This window comes from Acaromyces ingoldii (assembly GCF_003144295.1).
Source record: "Acaromyces ingoldii strain MCA 4198 unplaced genomic scaffold FA10scaffold_3, whole genome shotgun sequence".
NCBI classification, from domain to species: Eukaryota; Fungi; Basidiomycota; class Exobasidiomycetes; order Exobasidiales; family Cryptobasidiaceae; genus Acaromyces; species Acaromyces ingoldii.
Genome location: NW_020290249.1, coordinates 659,929 through 687,680, shown reverse-complemented (window position 1 = coordinate 687,680; position 27,752 = coordinate 659,929). Strand labels below are relative to the sequence as shown.

Here is a 27,752-nt window from a genome sequence, read left to right as displayed (position 1 = left end):
TTACCGACAGCACCACCTAAGATCGACGCTGGCCTTCGCCCAATCTGGCTTGCCTCAACCCCCTCCGCTCAGCGTCTCACCTCTCGAGGCGAGCAAGGATAAATACCCTCCCAAGCGTGAGATACGTCTCCATTCTGTCTTCCCAGCCCACCGCCGCCCTCGCCCCGGCCTCCGCCACCGCCCGCGCCCGCTCGCGTCTCGCCGGCCAGGTCTCCCTGCTTACTTCATCTTCCTCCTCCTCGTCCCGAGCCTTTTCGACAAGCTCGTCAGCCAGTATGCCTCCCGTGCCAAAACCGTCGTCGGAGCGATACGATGTCATCGTCATTGGTGGCGGCTCCGGAGCCATGGGCATGAGCCGGCGTGCGGCCCAATATGGCAAGAAGGTCTGCGTCATTGAGGAAGACGGCCGGCTGGGTGGAACGTGCGTCAACGTCGGCTGCGTCCCCAAGAAGCTCATGTGGCATGCCGCCGACATGGCCGAAGCCCTGCGTGCCGGACCCGAATACGGGCTGGGGACAAAGGACGGCAAGCCGCTCAACGCCGAACCGGGCTTCCAGTGGAACTACTTTGCCGAGAAGCGCGACGCTTACGTCCGCCGCCTCAACGGCATCTACGATCGCAACCTGCAGAACGACAAGGTCGAGTACATCTCTGGCCACGCCAAGCTGACCGGCAAGGACGAGGTCGAGATCACGCTGCGTGCCGAGGACGGGAGCTTGACCGGTGGTACGCACAAGATCCAAGGCGACCACATCTGCATCGCGACTGGCGGACGACCCGTCATTCCTTCGGACAAGGATGTGCCTGGCGCCTCGCTGGGCATCACCTCCGATGGCTTTTTTGACCTGCGCGAGCAGCCCAAGCGTGTGGCCGTCGTTGGGGCCGGCTACATTGCCGTCGAGCTCGCCGGCGTCTTCAACACGCTGGGCACAGAGACGCACCTCCTCATCCGCCAAGATCAGTTCCTGCGAAACTTTGACCCAATCATTCACGAAACGCTGCAGGAGTACATGGGCAACACGGGGCTCAATGTCCACAAGAAGACCAACGTCAAGAAGGTCACCGGCAGCAAGGGCGGGCCCCTCACCCTGGAGCTCGACACGGGCAAGACCCTCGAGGTCGACTGCCTGCTCTGGGCCGTCGGACGCCGTCCCAACACCGACAACCTTGGACTCGAAGCGGCGGGCGTCAAGACAGACGACAAGGGCAATATTGTCGTTGACAAGTTCCAGCAGACCAACGTGCAAAACATCACCTCGCTCGGAGACGTGGCCGGCAAAGCCCTCTTGACGCCCGTCGCCATCGCTGCGGGGCGCCGCCTGTCGAACCGCCTGTACGGGCCTGAGGATGTGCGTGGAAAGGACTTTCTCGACTACGAAAACATCCCTACCGTCGTCTTCTCCCACCCTACCTCGGGCACCGTCGGCCTCACGGAGCCAGAGGCAAAGGAGAAGTTCGGAGAGGACCAAGTCAAGATCTACAAGTCACGCTTTACTGCAATGTACTTTGGCATGCTCGAGCACAAGCAGCCGTCGGCCTACAAGCTCGTCTGTGTCGGCAAGGAGGAGAAGGTCGTTGGTATTCACATCATCGGCCTGGGCAGCGACGAAATCATGCAAGGCTTTGGCGTTGCTGTCAAGATGGGAGGTAAGTCGGCCTTTCATCATCCTTGAAAGAGCCCAACAAGCTGACTTAAACTTGACCAACAGCCACCAAAAAGGACCTTGACTCCACTGTCGCCATCCACCCGACCTCTGCTGAGGGTGAGCGTCGTATCTCTCCGCTTCCCTAGTCCACTGCTGACCGCTCTTCCTCACTCCGCAATCAGAGCTCGTCACCATGCGCTAGATTCCTGCGTCAGTGAAGGTCACGCTCAACATATCGCTGAGCTTCAGGAACAACGAATGGTGTGGATGGTTGCTCTTCCTTTGGTAAAGAAAGGACGGCATGTTGATATTTCGTAATAAAAGTACAAGTTATGTAGAGAAACTTCGATTGGGTGATTACTCTTTGATGGCGAGGATGGCGTCCTTGCGAGCGGCTTTCGGCTTTTCCTCTCCGGCCTGTTTGAACAACAATGAGTCCCCCATCGTATGGCAAGCTCTTCAATGGAGGAGCGACTCACCCTTGTATGCTTTCGCCTCCTCTCCTCCTTGACCCTCTGCGCATCGAGCATGGTCCTCTTGAGACCCTGGGCATTTTTGATGGCCTTGGGCATCCTCCTCTGCCGCTCGATCCTGCCCACGTCGCCCGTATTTCTGTACCGGCTGATGAGCTGCTCCCTGTACTCTCTCGCGGCCCTCTCCTTGCCGCTGCCGATGCCGAGCTTCTCCGATGCCCTTGCCTTCCACAACCTGACATTGCCATCGTCGCTACCGCTGACGACGAAGCGGGCATCCTGGGTAAAGAGTGTGCTGAAGATGCGCTGCATACGCGCGCCATGGTACACGTCTCGAGAGTGGTTGCCCTTATTCAACGTCCAGATCCGTAGTGTCCGGTCGTAGGATCCCGAAACAAGCTCCTGGCCCGTGGGGCTGAAATCAACCGACATGACGGCAGAAACATGGTCCTTGTAAATCTGCCGTGCACCCGACAAGTTTCGCATGTCGAACGTGTATACGTTGTGATCCTCAGAGGCCAAGGCAAACGTCGTTGGCTCGATGGGCGACCATGAAATATCGTTGGCGCGCATCTGTATAGGTATAGAGCTGTGAGCAACCCCTTCCAGGACACTTTTCTTTCGTTCTACCCACCTTCATGACCATCTTTGTGAGCGGCTGTCCACTCCGCAGGTCGTATAGGACCACACCACGGTCGCTACCTGCGCCTGCGAGCACCTGTTGCTCACTCGGGTTGAAGCGAACCACGTTGATGCTCTCTGCGCCCCAGCCCATTTCTCGTAGAGCCCCACCACCGGCGGAGGAAGACGCTGCGCCTCTGGTAATGTCCCATGTCTGTACCGATGATGATGCCGATGCAAAGATGGGCTCCGTGGCGTGGTGTGAGAGTGAGTTGATGGCCGTCTTGGTGTTCCAGACCCTCAGCGGCTGGTATGTCACGAATCGGTTAGCTCAGCGCCACCTCATGCACTTAAGGTGTCAGATCTGCTCACCTCGCTACGGTCTGCGTCCGCCTTCCACGGGTTGCTGCCACCAAGTATCCCGCCGCCGCTTGTTAGCTCGTTCGACTCCTCATCCTCATCCTCGTCCATGAAGCTTGGCCCCAGTCGATCCGAATGCGGGTCAGCATCCCAGAGCTTGATCGTCCGGTCTGTGCTGCAGCTCAGCAGCCTTCTTGCTCCCATTCTCGAATTAGACTCCTCCGAAGAGCCCATCGAGACCGCATTGCCCTGCTGGGAGAAATGAAGAGGCGAAATAACGACAGACGAGACGATGCCCTGATGCGCTCTTGGGTAGGATGTGAGGAGCGTTTGCGTGGGCATATCCCAAAGACGGATCTCGCCGTCACCAGCACCGCTTGCAATCACGCCGAGCCTCTGCGGATCCTTTGCGAGGCAGTAGACTCCATCAGAGTGGCCTTCCAGGGCGCCCACAAAGGGCTTCGCATGCATCCTCTCGAGCTTGGCTGCATTGAGCGCGCGCGTGTATTCCCGCGGCTTCGAAAAGGGGTGAAGGGCTGGGTCGAGATTGTGAGAGACGCGAGGCGCATCCCCGGACCGAGAGGGCCCATGGACGTCCATCGAACGAGACAGCGCCTTGATCTTCATCTTGGTATCCCTATACTGCCGCTGGAGGTCTTCTTCCTTGCCTCTAGCAAGTCAGGAAAGTGGAAAGCCTCAAAAAAATCCAAAAAATCTCGAGGTGACCCACGTGCAAGCAATGTCCTCTTGACGCGAGACCACATCCGGTACCAACATTTCTTTGTTATTGATAATGTTGGATTGAAATGTCGAAGTGTCAAATACAAGCCTTGTACGAGCTCAGTCCAATTCTAAATATACTTATTCGGACCCTCAGAGGCGGTCAAGTCGTGACCGGAGATATGGCAGTTTCTCGAAATTGAGGGTCCGAACACCCTCGCGTGATCTCACGTGTCATTTCTGAGCTCAGCCCCATGGAACAATCAGGTGGAACACGGGCGGCCTCCCCCCTTGCGCGCTCTCACCCACCCGTTATCGCTCGCCACCTCAACCACCAACTTCTCACTCGTTCTCCATCGTAATGGCGGCCACTGACGTTCTCTCGTCGTCGCCCATGACGCCGGGCCAGCCTGCGCCCTGGTCGTCATTTGAAGACTACATCGATCTGCCGTCGCCTTTGGCCACCCCTCGCCTATCGAATGCCTCTGTGACAGGCCCCCTATTTGCCGTTGCACAGCAGCAACAACAACAGCAGCAGCAGCAGCAGCAAGCACCCGCGAAGCAGGCGAGTCAGGAAAATGCGCCTCCCCCAGGCTCGTCGCCAGAAACGCTGTTTGTGAGTGTTTCAGTCAATCACCGCAAGGGTCGCTCTTACTCATACCACCCCACGTAGCGCTACTATCTCGCAGCCGAACTGCGCCGCATGGGTGCTTCTGCCGACGAAGCCATTATCGACAAGTATGTCGCCCAGCATTACAACAGCTTCACTCGCGCCGAGCGTCAGCAGGGTGCGTCGACCAACACTGCGTCGCCGTCGACGGCGGCCGCATCGGCAAGCACCACTGCTGCGCCGTCCAGCGACATCACCATGACTCTTGCAGACCAACGTCAGCAGGTGTCGCCCTTCAAGGGAGACGGATCATTCGATGGCGTGACGAGAAGCAGCGCCAGTCCCGCTGGCGACATCAATCCTCATCTCGTCGAGCTCAGCAGCGTCCATCAGCCATTCACCGTCTCTCGCCTCTCTTCTTTCGGTCAAGCGGCTGCATCGCCCAACAAGTCTAATTCGAGCTACCGAAGCAACTCTGCGGAAGCCAATGGCATGTCAGAGGACGACGAGGAAGAGGTCGAGGAGGACGGTGAGGAGGATGTGAAGCCCAAGACGGGCAAGTTCACTGCTTTTCGTCCCTCGCGCATCGACAAGCCATCACACGAAGAGGCACCTATCCCTGGCAGCATCATGGGCCCCTCCAACGAGCTGAGGCCAGACCCTGAAGAGTATCGCAAGCTCAGCAGCAAGGAAAAGCGTCAGCTGCGCAACAAGATCTCGGCTCGAAACTTCAGGACGAGGAGAAAGGAGCACATTTCCCACCTCGAGCAGCAGGTGGCTGATCGCGATGCTATCATCGAGGGGCTTCGACAGCAGCTCTCCCAAGTCACGGTGCAGAACAAGGAGCTCAACGAGGAGGTGCGCGCACTCAAGTCAAAGTCGATGAGCAGCAGTGACGTCAACAAGATTCTTGAAGCGCTTCAAAAGGGTCTTTTCAACAACAACAACAATAGCATCAGCAGCAGCAGCAGCGGCGCTACTCCCGTTCAAGACGGACCAATGGGCCCTCCTCCTCGCTCCTCGTCGTCTGCGTCTATGAATGAGCCCGTGTCGCGCTCCTCACGCCCTTCGACGCCCAACATGATCCCATCGTCTCCCCGCCCCATGTCGCCTCGTCCTTCGATGGTCCGACGCCAATCGCCGGCAATTAGCCAGCCGAACACCAAGAAGGACTTGCCGCCCTCCGCTAGCTCTTCGAGCGGACCTCGATCGTTCTGGGGCGGAGTGGGTGGTTCGGGCAGCAGCAACAACTTTATGAGCGTGCACACCGTCCTCGTGCCTCACTTGCCGGCCTCCTCCCTGACACTGGGCGAGAAGAGCGGTTTTGGCTTCCCGAGGCAGGGCGACGAGACGGCTCAGCTCGCTAGGCTGCTTTCCGAGAAGCTCAATGTTGTCGATCATTTGTCGCCTTCGCGAGACGATGGCTCGGAGAAGTCGTCTAGCAGCAAAAGCAAGGCCTTGACGGACGCTCAGGTCAACGAGGCTTTCGTTTCGCTCATGAATGAGGGAGACGAGGCCGCTCCTCCTTCCTACACCGAAGCCACTACCACGGCCGCCTCCAGCTCCTCTTCTAGCGAAGAGGATCACATCATGCACACCGCCATCGTCGAGGCTCTGAGCAAGGCCTTTGCTTCGTCGTCCAGCTCCAAGACTGTCGACCAGAACAAGCTTCAGGCTCTCCTCGATGGCCGAGCCTCTCTCTGCCTCATCGACAACGATTCCGGCAAGCCGCTCTGAAATGAACATCTTGTCTTGTCCAATGTATTTCTATCTGTCACCTCTCTCCCTCTTTCTGCTTCTTGTTCGTAGATTCCATGTCTCACTCTTTCCTTTAGAGTGGTCCTCGCAAAGTGACGGCACATCAAGCCTGAAGCAAGGATAATAATACTATCAATTCGTTTCGTCTTGCGTAGTGTACAGAGTGATTATGAGGAGGCATTGCAAGATGGTCGATGACCAGGACTCAAAAGCACCTGGTTCACCCTCAGCAGATGACTCCTCGACGGGTTCGACCAGGGCACGTCGGTGACAAGCCACTGCATCCTCCTGCGAACGTCGTCCTTTCCGATTTCTCTTTCGCCACGGGCAATCAGCTCTCTTGAGGCGTCAAAGCAGCGCGCCAGGACAGCAATGGCAAAGGAAGCGGCGAGGTCGGCATGTTTGTCTGCGTCCGTCGAGCAAAAGAGGATGCCTTTGCATCGCTGATCAACTAGTTGACGCTGGATACGGGGCAGCCATGCCTCAAGAACCGCTCGGAAGCCATTCAGGCCCCTTTTCCCAGGTTGGAGACCGAGGCGGTGGATTTGTTCCGCGTTAGTTTCCTCCTCCTCTTCATCAGAAACAGAAGGAGTGTCATCCATGAAGAAAATGACATCGAAGCGGTCCTTCTCCCCTTTTGAGAAAGCGTGGCCCTGGATTCGGCGGCCTAGAAATAGAGGGGTCCCCTTTACATTCGTGTCCCCTTGCTCTTCATCCAGTCTGATGGCGGTGAGACCCTTGCTCTTGGCCTCAATGTCTCGTAGAATGCACTGACACTGCTCTGGACCACCCGATGCAAGAATCGCCTCGAGATTGTCCCGCTGCCAAAAGAGCGATGGCGTGAGGCCCTGGGCCCAGGCTTCTTCGTCATCGCCAGAGCCTTGAACGTAGATGAACTGCCTGTCGATGAGCTCAACTCTTTGGAGCTTGTCATCGTCATCCGTACGCCTAGGTTGTGTTTGAGCTTGGACCCTCCTTTGGAGAGCACAATGTTGGCTCGGAGACAGAGAAACAAGCTCGGGAGTATCGTCGACCATGACCGACGCCGAGAGCGCCACGACTGGATAGACGTCTTTCTCTTCCTCGTCGATCCGGCTCGGCGTCACAAAAAGCGGCCTCAGCGGCTTATCAAGCTTGACAATGGGCAGGTCCGACTGCAATAGTGCCTCGACCCAACCCTCAACCCTGTCCTCGATCTGGGCATGCTCCGACGGACTGACGACATCCTTTGGCGTCTTTAGCCTGCAAGTCTCCGCCGTTGCAGGACAGCCGTACCGTCTCGATGAAGCTCGGTTCAGCACCGCACACCAGATCGGCAGCGTCTTGGACAGGGCGTCTGGCAGGGACTTGCCCCGCCGCGTCGAGTCCACCACGACGCATCCCCCACGCGCAAGGATGAGCTCGAGCAGCGGTAGATTGTACCGCTTGAGGCTGAAGGCCCACTGGTGGGTGTGGCCATCGGTGGATTTAAAGTAGCAGCCTCGCTCCATCGAAGGTAGATACCATGCCCCGCATCTCAGGTTTGCCACCGTCGGGAGATATGGAAAGAGGCTCGATGCAATGCTCGAGACCCATTCTGCATCCTGGACAAGACAAAAGTCATTAGCTTCACGAGGAAGGCAGCATCAATGGAGAAATGGGGACTGACCTGGACGATGCTGTTGAGCCGATTCCAGGGATCACGCTCGGCCTTGCGGACCTCTTTGCGAGCGTCGATGCGCTGCTCCAGCTCCCCCTCACCGTCCATGTCTTCCCTTCGTCATGTTCCCCTTTCCTTGGTGAATGGGCAAGAAGATTGTCGGAGGAGATTGCACGCGCCTTCAAAAAAAAAAAAAAAAAAAAAAAAAAAAACAGATCGAGGGTCAAAATCAGAAAAGGTTTAGAGCGCAAGAAGTCTTCTCTCGAGATCAGCACGATGGTAGAGGAACCGGCGCCAGGATTCGAGCGGTGGAGACGGGCTTGCACGGCGGCGCTCTCTACGCCCCTATCCCGGCCGCGCTGCGGGGGCTCAGAGCGCCGACGAGAACCTCGGTGGATCGCGGCTTCAAGGGTGGAAGGCAGCGAGGTCGCCTCGTTGGAGCCGCCACAGGGTAGCACGGGGAGCTGGGCAAGAGGATGGGGCCTCGGCTGGCTAAAGGGCGAGGGGTCGTCGTCTGCAGCATCAGAACAGCCGGTAAAGCCTGCAGAACAGGCAGAGAAGGAGGAGAATGCCTGGGAAGAACACCCCGAGACGGACCAGGAGCGACGGCAGCGGGAGATGGTTGAGCAATGGAAGAATGAGCTGTTTCGGACAAGTAAGTATGGCCTGCCTTCCCTCCGCTCTCTGACAGTCGTACTCATTCGCTGTCACACAAAAGGCCCCATGATTCGATTTATGACCAAGCACCTCAATCTCGTCTCGTGCGACCCGCTCGCAGCACCCATGCCCACTGGCGAGACTGGGTCTGAGCAAGCGACATCACCCATCGTCTTCGAGACGTGCCACCCAAAGATGGCTGGTGGCTTTGCGCCGGGCGAGCCGCAGTCGCAGTCACACATCCTCATCTGCACCAACCGAATCATGAGCAAAAAGCACCTCGAGCACACCCTGTCGCACGAGATGGTGCACTGGTTCGATCACTGTCGCTTCCTGGTCGATTGGAACGACTTGCGGCACCTCGCCTGCTCCGAGATTCGAGCAGCGTCGCTCTCGGGAGACTGCTCGTGGGGCAGGGAAGTCACTCGGCGAGAATACGCCTTTACAAAGCAACACCAGGCCTGCGCTCGGAGAAGAGCAATCCTCTCGGTGCAAGCACATCCAAATTGCAAGGATCATGCAGAGGCAGAGCGGGCCGTCGACGAAGTCTGGACGGGCTGCTTCGCAGACACGAGACCGTTTGACGAGTTGTATTAAAAAACAAAGAATCACTCGTACTAGATAGACATGTCATCATCCTCATCCAGCGGCTCCTCGAGCATCTCTCCGCGAGCCTTGCCCGTGGTCAGCTCTCGCCTGACGTCTGGTCCGATGCCATCGTGACGCTGCACGCGGAGCAGGTCTAATAGGGCAGCTTTTTGATCCGGGGTCAGGTCCTGCTTGTATCTCTGGCAAAAGACGAGAAGGCTCTGGTGCCACAGAACCGGCATTCTCCGCCCGCCACCCTCTGCCTTTTCGACGCCCATGTCTGGGTCGGCAAAGCGCAAAAAGTGAAAGACGAGGGCGTCGACGACCTTGTACGGCAGCGCGTGCTTCTTGTCGAGCAGGACTCTGATGAAGAGCGACGTCGGTCCTGCGTAGTGCATCTCGGCCAGATGGAGCAGCGCGGCGGCCGAGTGAAGGATGGGAATCGAGACACGCGTCAGCACGCTCGACACGATGGCCGCTTCCTTGAGCGTGCATCCCGTCTCGCAGAGGGGAAAGAGGAAGCCCTTGAAGAATGCTGCCGGCTTGAAGACGGCCTTTTTGATGGCCTCGTAGGTCTGGTAGCTGACCTTGCCCGACTCGGCAATCTCGTCGCGCACCTTGTCGAGAAGGACGAGCTTGAAGAAGCGCTGCGACTGGTGCACCTTGAGATTCGACACAAAGATGCGCGTCGCTGCAAGCGTGGCATGCGGTGTCCAGCTCGATGGGTCGGTGATGTAGAGAATGTTTTCCCAGGCCGGCAGCGAGGGAATGATCTTGAAGGCCTTTGGCAGCGGCCCAGACTTGTACCGCGACAGCAGCTCTCCAACCCTGTTCTGAATTAGCAACAGCAACATAGCGGAAAGATAAGCAGAGGAAGACTCACTTGGTGTACACTTCAATGACCTTGGGATTGATGCCCGGCGGCATGGGCATGGCTCCCTCGACCTTTCTTGGCTCCCTCTCATGGATACCCTCCTTTGTGGCGCCAGACGACCCTGCTGCATCGATCTTCTCCATGATGATGTCTGCCAGCGTCTTGTTGCCCCTTCTCTCTCCCGCATCGCCGCCCTCAAAGCGCTTCATCAGCTCCTCATCCTCCGGATCGATTTCGAGCTCTTCGTACTCCTCCTCGACCTCCTCCTCGTCTGACCTCAGCTCTCCATCGTCTTCCTCGCTGCCCTTAGCTCCTTGCGCGTCCTCGTCGTCTGAGTCCATCGCTTTGTGCACATCCCTCATCGTCTGACGTTGCGCGGTGCCACCAGGTCTGCTCGCCTCGGCCTCCTCCGCCTCAATCTCGTCCTGCTGCGCCCTGGCCAGCCTGAGAATGTTTCGGCTGAGCTTCGGATCGACAAACTTAGACGTCCCCTTCTCCATGGATCCACCTGCGCGACTGGACCGGACCATTCCTTTGCCCGTCCCGACCAGCGCCTCTTCCTCTTCCTCATCATCGTCTCCGACGACGCCGCCGACCTCGTTTCGCGCGCGCCTACCCGGCTGGCTCACCGTGCCGAACCGCTTCGTCTGCTCATCGGACTGGATCTGCGCATGGAGCGGCTCGTGCCGCATGGCCGCTGCGCCCCCGCTCGCCCGCTTCAGCTTCGTAGAGGATGGCGCTCGAGGCATTCTGGCCCAGTCAACAAAAGGTGTTGAGAAGCTTCCTCTGAATTTTGTGTGCGTGCTTCTCTCTCCCTCCAGTTCCAGTTTCAAAAAAATTTGGCTCAGAAACACGTGATGCGATTTCGCCATCTGAGCCTACAATGTGATAAGGATCATGATATAGAAGTAGTAGTACACAAGGTGGGGGTTCCACAACTGCGTCAATCATCCCAGCTCGAAGCGGAGATTGCTGCTCGACCGCGGCTTCGAAGCAAGATACTGGAGGTGACCTGAGGGCGGAGAGATCGGTGGACTGGCCACCGGCTCCTTGTCCAGCTCATCGAGGGGCGTACCAGGCGCAGACGCCCGTTCTGGTCTCGCCCGCGCCTTTAGCCATCTCGGTTTGAGGCTGCAGGTAATCTTGCGGCTCCGCATCATCTCGAGCTCGAGGCTGAGCATGAGAAGATGAGCGCCGTTGCTGACCATGCTCGGGCGAATTCCCGAATTGGCGCCTACGCCAGAGGAGCCCATGACCATGGCACTGCTCCCCATCAGATTGCCTCCAAAGGGGGATGGAGTGGAGGGCATTGACATCGAGAGAGGGGCGGGACTTTCGCCACTTGGCGACATAGATGGTCCAAGAGAGGCGCTGACGACTTTGACGGAGCCCACCCTTCCTCGTCCCCCCGTGCGGCCTCGGACGTCTTCGCTATCGTCTTCTTTGGAAGCTTCCGCTTCCTCAAGAATCCTACTCTGGTCTTGGTCGCTCTTTCTAGTCTCCAGCTCGGTCTGACCCCTGCGGCTCGAAGCCGCGCCTCGCTGCGAGACACTCGAGGTCTTGTGCGCCCCACGTGCCGATGCTGACACGGCGGACCGGCCGTTGCTGCAGAGGTTGGGCAGACTCTTGACCCTGATCATCTGCACACCATCCTGATGCTCCTCGACTACCTCAACAATGCTGGCTTGGCTCATTTCCCGGCGTCGCGTCGTTGGGCCCGAAGAAAAGAGACCAATGGCACACTGCCTTGAGCTGGAAGGAGGCGAGCTTCGTCGGCTGTTCGTCCCGCTCCTCTGGCCTCTGCTCGTCCGATCGTCGTTTTCCCCTTCGTCGTCGCTTCGACGCCGCCTCTTCTCAGCGAGAGAAGACCGCTCGCTCTCCGAGTCTTCGGAGCCCGATGCAGACGAATTGTAGGCGGAAAAGTTACCAGGCACGGGCGCCTGGACGGCAGGGCGGGAGCATCTGGGAGGGGAGAGGCGTCGTGCCGCTGCGAGCTTCGAGGAGAGAGCGGCAGCGCCTCCCTCCTGATCAGCAGAGGAGAGTCTGGGCGTGGAACCCTGCTTCGACTGCCTCTCGGGACGACGGGGCGCCCTGAACTTCGACAGACTCTCCGTTGGTCCCCAGTCCGACGCGGTCCGCCGATGGCGTCTTTGGTCTGGTGGTGACTCGTCTTCGGAGGCAGTGTCGAGGCGTGGCTGGAAGGATTGCTTTGCTGAAATCAGAGGAGGCGGACCAACACTCTTGCTTCGACTGCGGAACGTCTGGAGATGGACGACCGAAGACAACTCGACGTCTGGGTCGATGGGCATGCCCAGCCCAGAGACATAGGCGCTCACGTCTGCGTCGCCTTCGAGAGGGTTCATGACACCGCGTCCCTTTGCCTTGTCGGACAGTGATCGGGATGACGGACCGGGCGAGGAGGAGGCAGAAGGGACCGATCTCGATGACGCATTGCTGGGCGACGAGGGCCGCGCATCCTGTTCCATCGAGGGGCTCAAGGGAGTCTGAGTGATCGTCTTGGCGGAGGAGGAGGAAAGAGCTGGGAGCTGCAGCAGATTGGGCAACCTAGATAGGTGGCGCCAGCTACTGGAGAAGAGGCTTTCGCTGGTCGGCGTGGTCTCCTGCTCGACAGTGGCGCGCACCTGTTCTGCCTGCTGTGCCTGATGTGCCTGCTGTGTCTGCTCGTTGAGGGGATCCCGTGCCTTGCCACTGCTTGACAAGTTGTCGCTGGCCAGAGGCGTTGCGACTCCAGTCCCTAGGACCGTCTCTTCGGATGGTGAGGCGGGTGCAGGCCGTGACCAGAGCCGGAGTTGCGTCGACAGCGAGGCCAATCTCTCCTGGTAGGCGACTGCAAACCCGGACCGCCTCGCCTTTTCCTGCTCTTCGACATCCCTCTGCGCGGCAATGGAGAGCAAGTTGGTTGCCGCCGAACCTCGCCTCGACAAATCAGTCCACACGACGGCATCGACATTGATCAAGTCTGCAACGCTGCCAAAGCCGGAGCTGAGCAGCGGATCGGCGTCCTGCTCGACAGGCACCGACGTGATCGACTGTGAGCTCTCTTGGCTCTGCGAGAGGAGCGTCGTGGGCGGCCGAGACGAGGAGCCAACGGTGGTGGCATCCGAGAAGCCGGAAGCTGTCGGCGTCAGGTCCACCGTCTCCTCCGAAGCAGGCGTGAGGCCAGATGTGATGGCAGACATGCGAGGTGCCGCACGGCTGGGCGACGTGGGCGACCGCAGCGTCGACCGGAGCAGCCGCTTGCCAGATCTTGACCGTCGCCTTATCAGCAAAGCCGACGTGCCAATGGTCCCATCGCTTTCGTCATCAGCCATGTCCTGCCGCCGCGCCCTCTTTCCTTCGTCGCTATCCTCTCTCTCGTCTCGGCGGACTCCTCTCCGGGTGCCAAACTCGAGAAAGTCAGTCGTGCTGCTGCTGCAGCTCGAAGCGAGGCTGTTTCGCTCGTCGGAGAGGACCTCTTCGCTGGTCAAGGAAGTGGCGCAAGAGCCTACTCTTGCGCCCAGGGTGGCCTCTCCATCGTCGCGCTCGTAGGATGGGGCCAGAAGCACTCTCAATCCACGCCGCTTCTCCTTGTCCATGCTTGATCTTCGCGACGAAGAGGATGGGTGCAGTTCGTCATCGGACGAGGAGGAGATGCCGTCCTCGGAGCTGAAGAGAGCCATGTCCAGCGAGCCTGCACTCGTGCGCCTCGACTGTTGCCACCTGGCCTTGGACGTCGACTGTGGTGTTGGACTACTGCTGTGGCGAGACTCTGCCAGCTTGGCCGCGCGAATCTTGACCTGCTCAGAGGCAGAGAGCTGCCTGATCCTAGCACTTGGCTCATCTCGAACCACGGCTTCCTCGTCGCCAGCGCTGTCCGTTCCCGACAAGACGCTCGCGCTCGCTCCTCGTCTGTCCCACCGCCTCGAGGGGCTGACGTGGGTGCTCCTGCCTCTGCTCAGATTGTACAGTGTCGCCGCGCTTCTTGCGTTGATGCTCGGCGATGAGTCTGTCGGAACCGAGGCAGAGGGTCTCGACACCAGGGCAGCGAGGTGTTGAGACGACATGGCCGAGGCGACTGAGCTCCGTGATGGCCTGCGAAGCAGCGAGGGAATCGAGAGAGACGATGACCCGGATCGGTGTCGGGTCCGACCTTCGTGCTGCTCCTCTTCGCCACCAACATGCGCATCCACACCACCAGGCGCATACGACGACTGCCGTCGCTGTCCATCATCTTCTGCGTACCAATGTTTTTCGACTGATACAGGCAAAGACGGGAGCGCGGTGCGCGACTTTGCCTCTTCTGAAGTCGGTCGTGTTCTCTGCCTTGTCCTCGACCTCGGCTTGGCGCTTGAGACTTTATCCTGCCTACATCCATCCGAAGCATAGCTCCAGAGCTCGTCCCTGTCTACCAAGATGTCATCGTCTCCATCCAGTATCGGCGAATGGTTTCTGTCAACCACCGCGAGTCTATTGGAGCGATTTTGAGACATGGAAGCAGCCTGTCGTGGATCCGGCAGGATGATGGGCCTCTTCAAGCTCTCTGTCCTCCTGCTACGGACGCTCTGCGCCTCCTCCACCGATATCGCCACGCCGGCAGCCACATCCCTCCTTCTCCTGCTAGTCACGTTGCCATTCTTCTTGAGCGACTTGGACCGTTGCAGTCGCATCGGCCCATCTTCGAGCGCCATGGTTGAGAGAAGCCTCTGCGCCTGTCGCCGGTCGTCGACCATAGAGGCATACGCCAATGGCGACGAGGAGGAGGCCGAGGGAGACGACGCCCCGGCCGCGGCGGGCACGTTGAGCGCTAGCCTCGACGAGGGACCTGCCTCGGCCGTAGAAGAAGAAGCCGACAGGCCCCGACTCCGTTGCGCCGTTGCCGTCGCCATCTTCTTCGCTCTCAAGTCGTGGCTATGTTGAGCGTGTGTGTGACTCTTGAGCGTCGTGCGACGAGGCGGTCAGAGTCGGATTCAAAAGGCGAGCGAATTTAATAAAAGTCGGTCGGTGATACGTGACTTTGTGTGTGTGTGTGTGCGTGTGCCCAACCCACCAACTTTAGACGCTGCCTCATTGGACACGCGACAGGCAAGCGTCGTCCGTCATTGGCGGGCCCGCCTGTTGATTTTTTTTTCCCCCTTTGGATTTTAATTTTCCGGCTTCTTGCATAGCCTGAGGAAAACAAGGGTAGACGGAGAGGCCTCGGCCATTCATTCGCTCTCGGTCTTGGAGCGAGCATAGCCGGTGAAGGCTTCATTCGTCCGTAGGTGATGGCAAACAGAGCAAATGGAATGGAGGATTTTTGTGACCCGATAAATGAAGGAGCTATGCATACAGTCCACAGAGAGTGCTTTACTAGAGAGGGAAGAGGGCGGGTGAGGGAGGGGTTAGAGGTAGCAAGGGCTGCAACGGCCGTGTATTGGGGAAACAAAGCGAGACGGAAGGTATGAAGATTGTCCTAGATGATTTGCCGCTGGCCGCCTCCTGCCATCATCTGTGGTCGACCATAGGCTTGCGGAGGACCGGCCCGTGGGCCCGGATAGCCCGACTGCATGTGTGGCGGTGGTGGTCCTCGAGCCTGGTACGCGCCGGGCGATGGAGAGGGATAAGGGCGTGACGGACCAGATCCAACGGGCGAGGGCGACATGTTGTAGTTGCCCCCACCCCTTGGGTCATTCCCACCCCGTGGACCAGGGTTGGGCGAAGGACCTCGGCGTGCGCTCAGAGGATCCGTCCTGCCAGCACCAAAGTTGTCTGCCTGTGCGCTGAGGAGGGTGGCCTTTTCTGCATGACCGTTGTTGTAGATGCTGGGCACTCTTCCTCCCTTGGGAGGCGACGAGGGTCCTCCCGCTCCCAAGCCATATGCCTGGCTCTTGCGGCGCGGGTCGCCCTTGCCGATGCTGTCTACCCTCCTCAAGTTGCTGCCGCCCTCGCCGGAGGTAGATCGCGGGTCGTCATCGCCAGACATGTACATTGACTTGCGCAGCACACCTGGCCCGACGCTGTCAATCCTACTGCGAGCGTACCGCGATCGCCGATTGCCATCCTGAGCAGGCGGCGGGCCTCGTCCGATGGGATGCTGTCTCAGCTGCGGCTTCGCGCCTGGTCCCCGGTATCCTCCATTGACAGGCGCGCCCGAGGGCCCCGCTCCCGGAGCCATCGAGGCATAGTTGAACACTTGCCCCGGCCGGAAGCCGCCGCCGTCTGGTCCAATGGGCGATGCGCCATTCAACCTTGGGTGCTGCTCCCCGCCGCCGCCACCTCCTCTCCGCGCAGCAGCGGCGGGGCCCGGCAGGCTGATACCTGAACTCTGACCTCGAGCGTGTCCTCGCGATGACCCGGGGCCCATCCCATTGGTTGCGTAATCCCCTCGGGAGAAGTAGTCGCCGGCACCACCGTGACCATGAGACGAAGGCGTGGTCATTGTGCTGTCGCCAAACGAGTCGTCGATGCCTCGGCCACCGGTCCCCATGGGACTTGCGCTTTCGAGCAGGCTGGTCCGGCTCCCAACCTTTTGGTTGCTTGGAACAGCAAGCGAAGACGACGGGTGCTGTTGCTGCTGCTTTTGTCCTCTAGTGCCATAGCCCGCGGCGCTGGGTTGATAGAGCTGCCTGCTCAATGTCATGTATGGCGCTGCCTCGGTCGAAGGCTTGTTGTAGATCTTCAACAGCTCGCCAATGCAGACGAGAACGACAAACATGCCAACGAAGACGGCCAGCGTGATTCCGACCTCGATAGGTGTCAGCCCTGAGCTTTCTTTGCCGTTGATGGCACTGCAGTCAATTAAAGAAGACATCAGTCGACTGCCGTCAATCAGAACAGCGTCTAACACTCACTCTTGTGTATCATCGGTGATTTCCTCCGGACCATCGGTGGCCCGAGCTGCGAGCGAAGGCGTCAGAGAGGCTTTCGCCGCCCTGGCAACGACCTAGTGAAGGGGAGGGACCCTTGTGTGAGAAGGACTTCATCATAAAGGCCCACTGCATGTAGAGCTCACCGTTGCAAAGCCGCCCATCAGGAGCCTTGTGATCCTGTCCGAAGAAAAGTGTGTCTTCCGGAGACAGTTGCGGCGCGCAAACTATATGGGTCCTCCCAAGTCCACGGCCAGCCTGTCGACGGAAAGAAGGGAGCTCGCAGTCCGATACCGCCCTGGCGTGCGTCGACTGAACGAGATAACGAGAGTAATCGGGTCGAGTGCGACCGTCGTGTGGCGGGAAATGGGGTGGTCAAAGGAGGCAAAATGTAGGCGTTGACGTCGATGGTGATGGTGACGGATCGCGTTCCTCGCCAAGAGGGCAGGTTTAGATAGAGAGAGCCAGACGTGCTAAAGCGCGCCAGGCGGCAGGGGCGTGGTTAGCCTGGCGGCGGCAGGGGCCCTCGCCTGGGCACACGATCAGTCTTCCCTCGTCGTCGCGCGAGCCTTTTGCAAGCGCGTTTTTCTTTTCATTTTTTTTTTATTTCTCCCACGTCTCTTGCCTGATCGACCGGCCGGGCAAGTGGTTTGAAACTCAAAAAAGTCTAAAAAGAAGCCTTGTGCGTCTCTCCCGACAACTGCTGTATTGACTTTCTAAATGGGGAGCACGGCCGGAATCCTCTCCAACGTCAGAATGACGAATGGCAAGCCACGGCACGGCCGACATAGATCAAGATGTGTCACGCTCGGCATCGATGCAACCAAGGTAGGTGGATGATGCTTGCTGTCGCTGTCCTTTCACTCATCTGCATGTCGGTGTAGGATGCGAATGCCGCCAATCAATACGATTCTTGAGTCGCTTCTCCTGCCCTGGCACCTAATGATCTTCACGTGACAAAAGACAACATTGTGTGACTCCTCCACCCGGTCGTACCAGAGTCTGCCTACCAACGTCAATCCGATGCCCTCGTTGCTGCTCCTCCGTGAGGGAGAGGCAGGTGCAGGTGACCAAGGCCATGTCCTGGCCGAGGCACTGTCTCGGCTGCTCGGCTGGTCCTACTTCATTCTCTGGACCGCGTCCTTCTGGCCCCAGGCGATCCTCATGCAACGCACAAAGACCGTTGCCGGCATGTCAATCGACTTTCTCTACTTGAACGTCGTCGGCTTCGTCGCCTACACCATCTTCAACCTTGCCTTTCTTCTTTCACCCACTGTGCAGGAGCAATATCGGCAGCGGCACGGTGGGAGCGAAAACGTGGTGCGGTGGAACGACGCGCTCTTTGCCATCCATGCGCTCCTCATTGCGTCATGGCAGGTCGGCCAGTCCATCTTCTTCAAGCGTGCACCTGGCCAGAAGCTCAGCAGGTGGGCCATGTACCTCATAGCTATCCTCGTCAGCTCGCTGCTCGTCGCCTTCTTCCTCGTCCACATCGACGGCGCCTCGTCGTTTGAATGGCTCGACTTTGTCAATGCGTGCTCCTACGTCAAGCTCGTCGTCACCTTCGTCAAGTACTGGCCCCAGATCTATCTCAACTGGTCTCGCAAGTCGACGAGGGGCTTTGCCATTCTCAACATCCTCCTTGACTTCACCGGCGGCATCCTCTCGCTGCTGCAGTTGGCACTCGACGCGCAGATCATCAACCATGACTGGTCGGGCGTCTGGGGAGACGCAGGCAAGCTCGGTCTCTCGCTCCTCTCTCTCTTCTTTGACGTTGCACTCCTCATACAGCACTATACCCTCTACGGAGACGTCGAAGTGACAGAAGAGACCTCGCCACGGCCCACGTCTGACGAGGACGCCGATGAAAGGCAGGCCCTGTTGCACGACGAGCGTCGATAGCGCTTTCCTATTAGATATTAATTAGATTGGCAGGAAATAAAGAAAGTGGACCGTGACAGAGTGACCGTTTGCAAAGAGGGAAAGAGAGGGGTATCTTTGAGAGGTAAAGATTAACGCCTGCTCCATACTGAGCGATGCGTGTCAGCAACAGCGAACTCTTGACGCAGGAGCAGCGAGACAACTCACCTTCGGAGCCACAGGCGAGCAGGAGATTAAAGGCATTATCGCGATGGGGCATGTTTGAAAAAAAGAGGGAACTCTTGTTGGCGCGCACCACTTGCAGCCCAGAGGAGCTCCAGACAAAGAGTCGGATGGATTTTGTCTTGACGAGGCCTGCGATGTCTTCGAGGGGCGTCTTGCACGTCTTGTGGCTCGACCCTGGACCGACCTGGGAGTGCAGTGCGACAAAGTAGAGCATCTTTGTCGTGACATGCAGGTGGCCTGGCACGCCGTGGTGTTGGCAGAAAAAGGAGCCGAGCTTCCGAGGCTTGCGCGTAAGCTCGCCCGATTTGGACAAGCGCGTGTCCTCGAGGTCGAGCAGGCCTTCGTCATCGTCGCGGAGAGGGCGCATAGAGCCGTATGCGACGGCGTGAGCCGCCTGCGATCGATGGGCCGACTTCTTCTTCTTGCTGGGCGAGTGGCTGCCGGCTCCGCCATTGTGCTCGTCCAGACCATCGCCATCGGCCCCAAATCCCTTGGGCGGAGGCGGGTGCTTGGCTCGTTGACGCTCCAAGTGTCGACGGCGGAGCAGCTGGACAGCAAACTGACCGTCGGTCGGTGTCCCCCAGAGGGCCCACCAGATGGGACTGAGCGGACGCCTGAAGCGTGGGTAGTGCGACTGCAGCGGGAGGAGGATGAAAAAAGTCATGCCCAAAAAGAAGAAGATGGCCTTCCAGACCAGGTGTGCGGGGACGATGGTGACGAGCGTCGTCGTGATGGCAAAGAGTGTCAGTGTTCTCCAGGTGGCTGCTGGATTGCGCCAGAGAATGAGGTTTTTCACTTTTTCGTGAAAGTCGGCCACGTCGCCGCAGGCAATCATCGAGGCCGAGCCGTAGGAAATGACGAATCGCTTGTACAGTTCAAGAACATCGAGTCTGCTTCGCCTTCGGAGCCTCTCGGCCAAGCGATCAGCCTCGATCCCTCGAGCCATGCGTGCGCGCACCTGCTCGTGGAGATAAGAGGCCGAGGGCGGAAAGAAGCGAAATTGGAGAATATAGTAGATGATGATGCTGGCGGGAGAGGAGAGTCAGTTGAGTGCGCGATTGCAGCACTGGATCTTTGGGACTCACCATCCAAAGGCCGTAGGAATCAAGTCTGCGTACCAGAGGGTGAAGTATACCATCGCAAACGTGCTCGTCCTCTTTGGATTGTCCCATCGATACACTCTCCGAATTCCATAGAGGAATCGCTCCCAGAAAGGTGCGATGAGGTAGAGACGCTCGACATGACTCCGGAGTCTGCCTTCTCGGTACGTCTGATCGGGCGAATTGTCGAGTTCTTCAGGCGCATACCGCTCGACGAGGGCGAGGATGTATGCAATCGCCCAGGCGACACTGTCGACCTTTTCGTCCTCCGGCGCGTGGATTTCTTCAGAAGCTGCCGCCGCCTTGTTGAGCACCTCCCAGTCTTCGTCGCCAAGACCAGTCTCATCGCGCGACGGCCTCAGCTCGCCCTCAGCGTCATGAATATTCATGCCGCCAAAGTCGTGCACCCCGACGACGCCGCCATCGAGCTCATCTTCCTCGCCGTGGCCGGCCGTCTCTTTCTCCTGCTTTTTAGCCAGCTTCTCATCCTTTTCAAGGTTGCGCTGCTTCAGACCCGCCAACGCCATCTCGGGCGACTCTGGCCGTTCGATGCTGCCCTTCTTCTCCAATGGGTGATCGGCTGCAAATGTGACTCTCTGCTGCGAAGGCGACTGTTGGATCTGCTGGGCGGGCTGATGCTGCGGCTGCTGTTGTCGCTGGTGCTCTGCTGATTTGGCAGCCAAGTCCAAGGCGTGGGCAAGTTGTGCTTCTTTGGCCTTCTTGCCAGTCTTGTCCTTTGGCGCTGATCTAGGCAGGGGCACACCCTGGCCCTCGGACTCGGCCATGGCTTTGAGGCCTCGGTCGACGTGGGTGAGAACGGTGACGCGCTTGCCTTGGGCTCTCGCTAGCGCCTCTTCCCCCGCAGGAACCTTGAAGTCTTCCCACCGTGGCAGACGCCGACGGGGAAAATTGGCGCTCTGCGGTACGCGAATCTCCCGCGTGTGCCGGCCAAAATTCTTGATAAACGAGTCCAACTCCAGTTCCTCGAGCTCCAGCAGAGGCTTCTGGAGCGCGGGGTTGGCGCCGCCACTGGCTAGACTCTTGCTGGACGAGTCCTGCGACTGCCAGCTCTTGAGGCTGACGACGGAGGCGTCAGGCGCGCTTTCAACTGGCTGCAGGATGTTGTCACTCGACGAAGACGAGGACGAAGCAGTGGAGACGGCCGATGACGACTTGCGACGGTGCAGCGGGATCCGTCGCGCTTTCGGCGACGAGCCGGCCGAATGATGACCGCCCTCGGTGGCGTCGTCGTCGTTGTCCAGCGCACCATCCATCTCATCCTCGCTGTCCGAAATGGGGCCGCAGGGAGCAATGGAAGCGAGGCTGAACCCACGTTCTCCCCCTTCACGTTCGTGCTGCGACGTCGGACGTGACCCCAGTGTGCGCTTACTCTCCCAGTGACCGTGGTGGCGCCAATCGCCCGGAAAGTAGCCCTTTTCTTCGAGAGTCGGCTCTGGCGGGCCTGCAATCTCGTCCTCGTTTGCCTTTCCGGATTGGAAGCGCTGCTCGGGCGTGCGCACCTTACCCTTGCCGCCAAAGGTGGACCCACCCTGGGCCTTCTTTCCCTTTGTCGGGTGTTTTGCCAGCTTGAGGTCTCGCTTGATCTCCTTCTCCTTTTCCTTTGCAAGGGCCGCTTTGATCTCTTCGCCTCTCAAAAAGTCGGCAAAGTCGCCCGTGGCTTCCTTGGACGTGGGCGTGTGCTTGCCGCTGCTCAGCTTGCTGTTGTTCTTGGAGCCCTTATTGCCCTTCGACAGTCCATGGCCGTGAAGGTCGAGCCCAAGTTCGGCACTCTCGCTGTGGTCGAGGTCATGGCTGACTCTGCTGCTGCTTCCTCCTCCCTTTGCTCCTGCCCCTGATCCTATCCCTGTCCCTGGCCCTGACCCGGACCCGGACCCTGTTCCACTCCCCCCACCTCCGTGCTGATTCCCGTGCGACGGTCGAAAGTTGAGTCTACTGAGTGCGGCGCTCAACCGGCTGCTGTGCCGCTTCACAGGCGACCCTGACAGGGGTGCCCCGCTGTCAGCCTCATCACCGTCGGACACTTGCTCGGCGAGTATGTCCGACGGCCGTGAACGTGGAGAAGCAATGGCCATCGCTGAGGAGCCTTCGTCGAGCGATGCAGTAGAGAGAGACGAGGACGAAGGAGACGAGAGAGCAATCGCTCGACGAAGAGGCGAGGAGATATAGGCAGAGCTAGCTTCAGCCTCGTGCCGGCCATGCGACGGTTCTGTCCCTCCCTCATCTCGCTCCGAACTACGAACTGACGAAGTCATTTCCCGTTTTGCACGCCACAACTATACGCAAGGTTCCTCCCTCCTATACCACTAATTTTTTTTCCCTCGTTGCTCGGTCCGTGAAACGTCAGACTTGCAGGGGCCACGGTCCCGGCCTTCTCTGCGCTTCGCACTGCGACGCAGTAGTGGACCGATAGGGAGCGCAAGATTAGAAAGTGGACTTGCACTCCTGAGAAAATGTTGCGAGCAAGTGCCCTATCGATCTGCCAAATTGCCGTGCGCTTTTCGCTCCTGCAGGAGTGGACCTGGTGCCTCTCAGGTAAACTCAAATTCTTCCGCCTTCCGCCTTCCGAAGTAACGTCGTAATCGTCCTGCTCTTCCGCTTGGGCCCCCGAAAATCTCTTCGTTCGCCCTAACCCAATTGCAGGACAGCTCCTCAATTACGGCCTCTGTTCGGTGGGCAACTCGCGCAATTAACCCTTCCTGGCCGCTCGTCACCGTCGTCGGGCCTGTGCGCTTGCCGGAAAGTATTTTGAGCAGTGACGATTGCTTGCTTATCGGATCAAAGAGAGAGCGCGAGAGTTTCAGGGGCCACCTGGGAAGAATCTGACACCATCAGCCTTGCTTGCACATGTGTTCCGGGCCGACGAAACCGGCACAAGCAGAAAAGGGAGACCCACTGTATCGGGCCTTGCCGATTGTTCCTCTCGGTTTCGCCTTTTCCCTTGTCCTTGCCCTTGCCTAGGGAGATTTCTTGCGCAGCACCGTACGTACTGTCCCTCTGCTCTGCAATGCACGGTGTCCAAAAAATTAAGTCCCCTGATCCACCTGTGCGATGAAACTTCAGGGCAGCAGTGGCGGCCCGTGCCAGGACAAATTTTCGAAACCGTGGAATCCCGACCTGTCAAATCGAAAACTGAGCCTTGTTGAAAGCCCCCTTGTCGACGACAGCACTCGAGGTTGCTAAATTGGGACGCTGAAAGGAGATAAGGAGAGGGACGATGACGACAAGAGTCAGCTATGCGTGGGCGATGGATGGATGATGCGATGATCAGAGGCTGGTACCACTTCTACTACTACTACTAGCTCGCATTCAATTCATATTGAAGCTAAATCGCGCGGGTATAGAGGCCCCGGCTGTGTGGCTTTCATGTCTCCCGGGTGTGGGCCCTCTCACTTATGGACCAAAGGTCACGTGGCAGCATTTGGTCATCTTCTTCCCTCTCAGGCAATGACCCGACAGACCTTCCTTTGTGACTTGTGCTCGTGCTTTTCACTATACCTCTCTTGACTCGTCAAGGTGTCATCCCTCGAGGTTAATAATGCCGCATTGCTCCGGCGGGGCTGAAAGACGGGAGCTTTTATTATAAATACACGTTTTAGATCACATCGAAGCACCACAGCCTCTAGGACTTCGACGAAGCCTTGTCAAAGGCTGCTTCCTTCTCGGCCTCGGCAGGTGTCTTGGTCCGGAGGCTGAGTGCGTGGAGCCCCTTTGCAAACTCGTCCTTCATGAGATTATTAACGGCTCGGTGTCGCCATATTTGCGTCTGTCAAGTTGCCATTCGTCAACTCAAGAAGAGACGGGGACGCCCGACACAACTCACCTTGCCCTCGAAGGCTTGCGAGACGATCTCGACAAAGAAGTCTTTGGGAGCCGAGGGAGATCCACTGGCTTCAGCCAGGTGCTCGAATCTAGAGCCGCGTGCTACTCACGAGTCTCTCCATTTCCCCCACCCTGCGCGACCATGGCTGCGTGGTGTGCATGCTTCGAAGAGCTGTGAGGACGAAATGTGAGCGGTGTCAGGACTGCCCTACTGCCTCTCCGCAGCTACGCACTCGTTCCTGATGTTGAGCACCGAGGGAGTGAACTCTTGCACGAGCTTATCCCTCATCGATGACTCTATCGGCGTGAGGTCCCCCATGGCGGTCGCACGGGCGTACCAGCGGTGGGCAGTAAAGAGCGGCGATTGCTTGGTGACGAGCTGCGTCAATGCACCTCGCACTTGCAGCAGAGGCATGGGAGAGTGAGGGTGTCAGCGGTAGCGAGCAGAGTCGTTGACCGAAAAGTGTTGTTCTCTTCTTCATCGCCAGAGGAGGAGAGGGAAAGCACGTGGCGAAACGCCGGACATGCAAGCTTCTTTTTCCCATTTTTAAAGAGCTTCGAACGGGCCTTATTGAGTCACATCGAGAGATCTTCTCGTTACCATTCAATCATGGCGTCGGCAAGTCTGTCAGCGGCGGAGCGCTTCGAGCTCATCACACGCGACCTTCAAGAGGTCCTGGGGTCCGAGTCCATCAAGGCTATTCTGGAAAAGAACGAGCGGCCCCCACGGCTCTACTGGGGAACGGCGCCAACGGGCAAGCCTCACGTCGGCTACCTCGTCGCCCTTACCAAGATTGCCGACTTTCTCCGGGCCGGCGTCGAGGTCAAGGTCCTTCTGGCCGACGTTCATGCATTCCTCGACAACCTCAAGGCGCCAATCGAGCTCGTTCGGCACCGCGTAAACTACTACAAGCACATCCTCCTGTCCGTCTTTAGATCCATTGGCGTCCCAACAGACCGACTCATCTTTGTCATTGGCTCGTCCTACCAGCTCACAGAGGCCTACAACATGGACAACTACAGGCTGTGTGCGACTGTGTCGGAAAATGATGCAAAGAGAGCGGGCGCAGAGGTTGTCAAGCAGGTTGCCAGCCCCATCCTCAGCGGTCTCCTTTACCCGCTGCTCCAGGCTCTCGACGAGCAGTACCTCGATGTCGACATGCAGTTCGGTGGCGTTGATCAGGTCAGTCCCTCATTTCATCCAAGCTGTGTCTGTTTACGAGGTGCTGATGTCTTGCGACAGCGAAAAATCTTCATCTTTGCCGAGACACATTTGCCGAAGCTGGGCTACGCCAAGCGCGCACACCTCATGAACGCTATGGTGCCCGGCCTCAAGGGGTCGAAGATGTCGTCTTCCGACAGCGGGAGCAAGATTGACTTTCTCGACACACCGACCGACGTGAAAAAGAAGCTCAAGGATGCTGCCTGCATCGAGGGCGTCGTCGAGGAGAATGGCGTTCTGGCCTTTGCAAAGGCCGTTCTGTTTCCCATCTCCCGTCTGCGAAACGAGAGCAAGACGCTGGACGCCACGCCGGTCGAGGCCAAGGGGCTCTCAAAACCTTACGTGAGCGCCGATGCGCCCGAGGGCACCCTCTTTTCCATCGTTCGGCCAGACAAGTACGGCGGCTCGCTCCACTACGCGACCTACGAGGCCCTCGAGGCCGACTATGCCGACAAGAAGCTCCATCCACTCGACCTGAAAAATGGCGTGGCAGACGCCATCAATGCGCTTCTCGAGCCCATCCAGCGCGAGTTCAACGAGAGCGAGGAATTTAGAAAAGTAGAGGAGCTGGCTTACCCAAAGGAGAAGAAGCCAGAGGTCAAGAAAAAGGAAAAGAAGGTCAACCCAAGACATCTTCAAAAGGGCGAGGCACCCGCACAAGGACCGGCAGGTCAGGAGGCAAAAGCGGCTCAGCAGGGCGAAAAGGAAAACGAAACATTTGTCAAGGCAGCCCAGGAGGGCATCCAGAACCTGTCTACCAACGAGTCGCCTTAGAGCTTGCAATAACGATAATGGTGTTTGAAAAAAAGAAATGCTTGGTTAGATTGCCAGATGTGAAGATGATGATGGTGGTGGGTGACAAGAGAGCGAGGTTGCCGACAACCTCTTTTTTTTGGTGGGACAAATAGAGAGAGTGATTGGGTATGAGGCAAGCATGGATTCCCTCACGAAGAGGCATCGTTCCACGCCTGAGCAATTGGGCCCTTGTCTGCCGTCTTTTTCTTGAGGTCCTCGACCATCTTTCGCGAGGCTTCAGCATTTGAGAGATTGAGGCGGAGTGCGTTGTCCACTTTTGCCTTTGACAGCTCCTCGTCCCCCTTTGTCTCCTGCGCCTGGGCAGGAAAGACTTCCGAGAGCTTGCCCCTCTGATTGGCCGGCGTCGAGGACGAAGAGGGTGTCATGGCTGCGCTGTTACTTTCGATCCAGACGAGGCCACGCTTGCTCCTCGTCCTCCCCCTCCGTCCCCAGTCATCATCGTCGTCGTTGTCATCGCCATTGGTGGGCATCTTGTTGGCGACTGCACTTCCTGTGCTGCTCTGTGTGCCATTGACGTTGTCCGACGACATCGAAGGGGAAGCTTCTTCCGCAGCCGCGGCCAGTCGAATGGTTCGAAGAGAGTGCTGGCTTGGCAGCTTTTTCGCCTTGTTCTTTTGCTTCGTGGAGCTTCCACTTGACAGAGTATTGACCAGCTCGTCGTTGATTGACTCGTGATTCACATCGCCGAGAACGTCGTCCTCTTGGCCCTCTGCCGTTGCTGAAGGCGTCCGTGCCGGCTCATGGACGGAGAGGTGAAGGTGACGTACGAGACCGACGGGCGACGAGGAGGGGCCGACACCCTGTTTTGGCGATGCCAGCGCCGCCTTATACAGACGTTCGGCATTGTCCGACGCGGCAATGAGGCTGGCCCTTTGCGAGTCTTTCTTTGCATCTCTCTTGGGGGGCAAGCTCAACCTTGACGAGGACGTCGGTGACGATGTCGAGGCCGAGGATGGTAGCAGCTGGGAATCGTCGATGGAGAAGAGGGCGCTGTTTATCAAATGTCAGCAGGACTGCAAGGCCATCGAGTAGAAACACAGGAGCAAGATTTGGCACGACGAATGCATTCAAAGGCGCCCAGCTTCTCCCACCACGGCGTTGAATCGCCCATCCCATCCTGCAGCAGCAGCAGCAGCAGCAGCAGCAGCAACAGCGAGTACTCACTTTCGCGCCGACTCTCTTACCTGCTTGAAGCGCGCCGCATCGAGCCTTCGTTTCTCCTCTCGCTTGCGTGCGACGCTTTCCGGCGACGCGGTCCCGTTGGAGGTGGCACGGCTGCTGCTGCCTTCGTTTGCCCCGCGCTGCTGCCCCTGTCTAGGAGTCTGGTGGTCCGCCGTGGCGTTGCCGAGACGAGATGAGGTAAAGGGCTTGCCAGCAGTCTGATCCGCCGACGACGGAGGCAGGAGCGGAGCGCGCTCCAGGTCGGAGTTGGTCCCCCTATGCCTCCTGCCCAAGCAGCACCCACACACGAGGTCCAACAGGCTCCTCGCCGTCGAAGCTGATGACGATGCCATGTTGTCGTTGCTCCCTCGCAAGTAGTGTGCCAGAGGGAGCGCAGGAGAAATGAAGGAGGCGAAGAGGTGGTAGAGGAGGAGGAAAAAAGGGAAATGTTGGCAGACTTGCGCGTTTGGCCAACCCCACGCCAAAATTTCAATGTGGGCGGCGGGAACGCTCGGAACGGGTGAGATTCCGTGACGAGCAAAGCAGTGGGAGATGTGAGAATGGTGAAGGAGCGTACCCTCTCCAGCCAGCACAACACGAAGCGACAGTCCGGCCGACCTAGAACCGGTCGGTCCCTTAACGAGGCCAAGCGAGAGCAAACGAGAAAAAAGAGAGGGGAAGCGGTCGAGAACGTAGAGGTGGGATAAAGAAGCAGC

General features: G+C 58.4%; 13 protein-coding genes across 13 annotated transcripts; 5 read left to right on the top strand and 8 right to left on the bottom strand.

Moving 5' to 3' along the window:
* Positions 1-9: 9 nt before the first annotated feature.
* FA10DRAFT_266560 (putative GLR1-glutathione reductase) lies at positions 10-2,006 on the top strand. The gene is made up of 3 exons (XM_025521543.1): positions 10-1,647; positions 1,710-1,763; positions 1,829-2,006. The coding sequence occupies exons 1-3, from the start codon at positions 276-278 to the stop codon at positions 1,846-1,848; spliced, it is 1,446 nt and encodes a 481-aa protein (XP_025377243.1). The 5' UTR covers positions 10-275; the 3' UTR covers positions 1,849-2,006.
* Positions 1,798-3,888, bottom strand: FA10DRAFT_103217 (WD40 repeat-like protein). Its single transcript, XM_025517836.1, has 5 exons — positions 3,831-3,888; positions 3,113-3,759; positions 2,754-3,047; positions 2,126-2,692; positions 1,798-2,063 (listed from the first exon to the last, which is right to left on the bottom strand). Exons 1-5 carry the CDS (start codon positions 3,862-3,864, stop codon positions 2,004-2,006), a joined length of 1,602 nt encoding a protein of 533 aa, XP_025377242.1. The 5' UTR covers positions 3,865-3,888; the 3' UTR covers positions 1,798-2,003.
* An 84-nt stretch (positions 3,889-3,972) lies between these two features.
* On the top strand, positions 3,973-5,576 carry FA10DRAFT_103069 (hypothetical protein). The gene is made up of 3 exons (XM_025517835.1): positions 3,973-4,436; positions 4,494-5,288; positions 5,347-5,576. Exons 1-3 carry the CDS (start codon positions 4,182-4,184, stop codon positions 5,467-5,469), a joined length of 1,173 nt encoding a protein of 390 aa, XP_025377241.1. The 5' UTR covers positions 3,973-4,181; the 3' UTR covers positions 5,470-5,576.
* A 750-nt stretch (positions 5,577-6,326) lies between these two features.
* Positions 6,327-7,982, bottom strand: FA10DRAFT_301326 (initiator tRNA phosphoribosyl transferase). The gene is made up of 2 exons (XM_025524968.1): positions 7,837-7,982; positions 6,327-7,771 (listed from the first exon to the last, which is right to left on the bottom strand). The coding sequence occupies exons 1-2, from the start codon at positions 7,933-7,935 to the stop codon at positions 6,356-6,358; spliced, it is 1,515 nt and encodes a 504-aa protein (XP_025377240.1). The 5' UTR covers positions 7,936-7,982; the 3' UTR covers positions 6,327-6,355.
* Positions 7,983-8,103: 121 nt separating this feature from the next.
* FA10DRAFT_259954 (hypothetical protein) lies at positions 8,104-9,081 on the top strand (the record flags this gene model as incomplete). The annotated part of the gene is made up of 2 exons (XM_025519993.1): positions 8,104-8,482; positions 8,546-9,081. 2 exons carry the CDS (start codon positions 8,104-8,106, stop codon positions 9,079-9,081), a joined length of 915 nt encoding a protein of 304 aa, XP_025377239.1.
* FA10DRAFT_240598 (Bystin-domain-containing protein) lies at positions 9,057-10,731 on the bottom strand. Its single transcript, XM_025519215.1, has 2 exons — positions 9,956-10,731; positions 9,057-9,900 (listed from the first exon to the last, which is right to left on the bottom strand). Exons 1-2 carry the CDS (start codon positions 10,693-10,695, stop codon positions 9,102-9,104), a joined length of 1,539 nt encoding a protein of 512 aa, XP_025377238.1. The 5' UTR covers positions 10,696-10,731; the 3' UTR covers positions 9,057-9,101.
* Positions 10,732-10,893: 162 nt separating this feature from the next.
* FA10DRAFT_285751 (hypothetical protein) lies at positions 10,894-14,832 on the bottom strand (the record flags this gene model as incomplete). The annotated part of the gene is made up of 1 exon (XM_025524022.1): positions 10,894-14,832. One exon carries the CDS (start codon positions 14,830-14,832, stop codon positions 10,894-10,896), a length of 3,939 nt encoding a protein of 1,312 aa, XP_025377237.1.
* A 391-nt stretch (positions 14,833-15,223) lies between these two features.
* On the bottom strand, positions 15,224-17,343 carry FA10DRAFT_266555 (hypothetical protein). Its single transcript, XM_025521542.1, has 3 exons — positions 16,938-17,343; positions 16,777-16,868; positions 15,224-16,713 (listed from the first exon to the last, which is right to left on the bottom strand). The coding sequence occupies exons 1-3, from the start codon at positions 16,953-16,955 to the stop codon at positions 15,399-15,401; spliced, it is 1,425 nt and encodes a 474-aa protein (XP_025377236.1). The 5' UTR covers positions 16,956-17,343; the 3' UTR covers positions 15,224-15,398.
* Positions 17,344-17,430: 87 nt separating this feature from the next.
* Positions 17,431-18,746, top strand: FA10DRAFT_240597 (hypothetical protein). The gene is made up of 2 exons (XM_025519214.1): positions 17,431-17,619; positions 17,676-18,746. Exon 2 carries the CDS (start codon positions 17,815-17,817, stop codon positions 18,691-18,693), a length of 879 nt encoding a protein of 292 aa, XP_025377235.1. The 5' UTR covers positions 17,431-17,619; positions 17,676-17,814; the 3' UTR covers positions 18,694-18,746.
* Positions 18,747-18,803: 57 nt separating this feature from the next.
* FA10DRAFT_259950 (hypothetical protein) lies at positions 18,804-22,090 on the bottom strand (the record flags this gene model as incomplete). Its single annotated transcript, XM_025519992.1, has 3 exons — positions 18,804-18,820; positions 18,880-19,922; positions 19,983-22,090. The coding sequence occupies 3 exons, from the start codon at positions 22,088-22,090 to the stop codon at positions 18,804-18,806; spliced, it is 3,168 nt and encodes a 1,055-aa protein (XP_025377234.1).
* Positions 22,091-23,540: 1,450 nt separating this feature from the next.
* Positions 23,541-24,265, bottom strand: FA10DRAFT_266553 (bola-domain-containing protein). Its single transcript, XM_025521541.1, has 4 exons — positions 24,071-24,265; positions 23,948-24,009; positions 23,839-23,879; positions 23,541-23,781 (listed from the first exon to the last, which is right to left on the bottom strand). The coding sequence occupies exons 1-4, from the start codon at positions 24,250-24,252 to the stop codon at positions 23,638-23,640; spliced, it is 429 nt and encodes a 142-aa protein (XP_025377233.1). The 5' UTR covers positions 24,253-24,265; the 3' UTR covers positions 23,541-23,637.
* Positions 24,266-24,406: 141 nt separating this feature from the next.
* FA10DRAFT_274991 (tyrosine tRNA ligase) lies at positions 24,407-25,857 on the top strand. Its single transcript, XM_025523244.1, has 2 exons — positions 24,407-25,020; positions 25,081-25,857. The coding sequence occupies exons 1-2, from the start codon at positions 24,448-24,450 to the stop codon at positions 25,831-25,833; spliced, it is 1,326 nt and encodes a 441-aa protein (XP_025377232.1). The 5' UTR covers positions 24,407-24,447; the 3' UTR covers positions 25,834-25,857.
* Positions 25,858-25,871: 14 nt separating this feature from the next.
* FA10DRAFT_266551 (hypothetical protein) lies at positions 25,872-27,733 on the bottom strand. Its single transcript, XM_025521540.1, has 2 exons — positions 27,040-27,733; positions 25,872-26,865 (listed from the first exon to the last, which is right to left on the bottom strand). The coding sequence occupies exons 1-2, from the start codon at positions 27,387-27,389 to the stop codon at positions 26,004-26,006; spliced, it is 1,212 nt and encodes a 403-aa protein (XP_025377231.1). The 5' UTR covers positions 27,390-27,733; the 3' UTR covers positions 25,872-26,003.
* Between the last annotated feature and the right edge of the window lie 19 nt (positions 27,734-27,752).

Excerpts from the sequence above, each read along its gene's own strand:
- FA10DRAFT_103217 (XM_025517836.1), bottom strand. The coding sequence starts at position 3,864 with ATGTGGTCTCGCGTCAAGAGGACATTGCTTGCAC. Across the intron at positions 3,048-3,112 it reads CGGACGCAGACCGTAGCGAG|CCGCTGAGGGTCTGGAACAC; the intron begins GTGAGCAGATCT and ends GTGACATACCAG. Across the intron at positions 2,064-2,125 it reads GGAGGCGAAAGCATACAAGG|GCCGGAGAGGAAAAGCCGAA; the intron begins GTGAGTCGCTCC and ends TTGTTCAAACAG.
- FA10DRAFT_266555 (XM_025521542.1), bottom strand. Across the intron at positions 16,714-16,776 it reads ATCACCGATGATACACAAGA|TGCCATCAACGGCAAAGAAA; the intron begins GTGAGTGTTAGA and ends AATTGACTGCAG.
- FA10DRAFT_266553 (XM_025521541.1), bottom strand. The coding sequence starts at position 24,252 with ATGCCTCTGCTGCAAGTGCGAGGTGCATTGACGCAGCTCGTCACCAAG. Across the intron at positions 24,010-24,070 it reads GTGCTCAACATCAGGAACGA|CTCTTCGAAGCATGCACACC; the intron begins GTGCGTAGCTGC and ends TCGTCCTCACAG. Across the intron at positions 23,880-23,947 it reads TGGGGGAAATGGAGAGACTC|ACTTCTTTGTCGAGATCGTC; the intron begins GTGAGTAGCACG and ends CGGCTCCCAAAG.
- FA10DRAFT_301326 (XM_025524968.1), bottom strand. The coding sequence starts at position 7,935 with ATGGACGGTGAGGGGGAGCTGGAGCAGCGCATCGACGCTCGCAAAGAG. Across the intron at positions 7,772-7,836 it reads GGCTCAACAGCATCGTCCAG|GATGCAGAATGGGTCTCGAG; the intron begins GTCAGTCCCCAT and ends TGTCTTGTCCAG.
- FA10DRAFT_103069 (XM_025517835.1), top strand. The coding sequence starts at position 4,182 with ATGGCGGCCACTGACGTTCTCTCGTCGTCGCCCATGACGCCGGGCCAG. Across the intron at positions 4,437-4,493 it reads CGTCGCCAGAAACGCTGTTT|CGCTACTATCTCGCAGCCGA; the intron begins GTGAGTGTTTCA and ends CACCCCACGTAG. Across the intron at positions 5,289-5,346 it reads ACAAGGAGCTCAACGAGGAG|CGCTTCAAAAGGGTCTTTTC; the intron begins GTGCGCGCACTC and ends AGATTCTTGAAG.
- FA10DRAFT_266551 (XM_025521540.1), bottom strand. The coding sequence starts at position 27,389 with ATGGCATCGTCATCAGCTTCGACGGCGAGGAGCCTGTTGGACCTCGTG. Across the intron at positions 26,866-27,039 it reads GTAAGAGAGTCGGCGCGAAA|CGCCCTCTTCTCCATCGACG; the intron begins GTGAGTACTCGC and ends TTTGATAAACAG.
- FA10DRAFT_240598 (XM_025519215.1), bottom strand. The coding sequence starts at position 10,695 with ATGCCTCGAGCGCCATCCTCTACGAAGCTGAAGCGGGCGAGCGGGGGC. Across the intron at positions 9,901-9,955 it reads GTCATTGAAGTGTACACCAA|GGTTGGAGAGCTGCTGTCGC; the intron begins GTGAGTCTTCCT and ends AATTCAGAACAG.
- FA10DRAFT_274991 (XM_025523244.1), top strand. The coding sequence starts at position 24,448 with ATGGCGTCGGCAAGTCTGTCAGCGGCGGAGCGCTTCGAGCTCATCACA. Across the intron at positions 25,021-25,080 it reads AGTTCGGTGGCGTTGATCAG|CGAAAAATCTTCATCTTTGC; the intron begins GTCAGTCCCTCA and ends GTCTTGCGACAG.
- FA10DRAFT_240597 (XM_025519214.1), top strand. The coding sequence starts at position 17,815 with ATGCCCTCGTTGCTGCTCCTCCGTGAGGGAGAGGCAGGTGCAGGTGAC.
- FA10DRAFT_266560 (XM_025521543.1), top strand. The coding sequence starts at position 276 with ATGCCTCCCGTGCCAAAACCGTCGTCGGAGCGATACGATGTCATCGTC. Across the intron at positions 1,648-1,709 it reads CGTTGCTGTCAAGATGGGAG|CCACCAAAAAGGACCTTGAC; the intron begins GTAAGTCGGCCT and ends CTTGACCAACAG. Across the intron at positions 1,764-1,828 it reads CCACCCGACCTCTGCTGAGG|AGCTCGTCACCATGCGCTAG; the intron begins GTGAGCGTCGTA and ends CTCCGCAATCAG.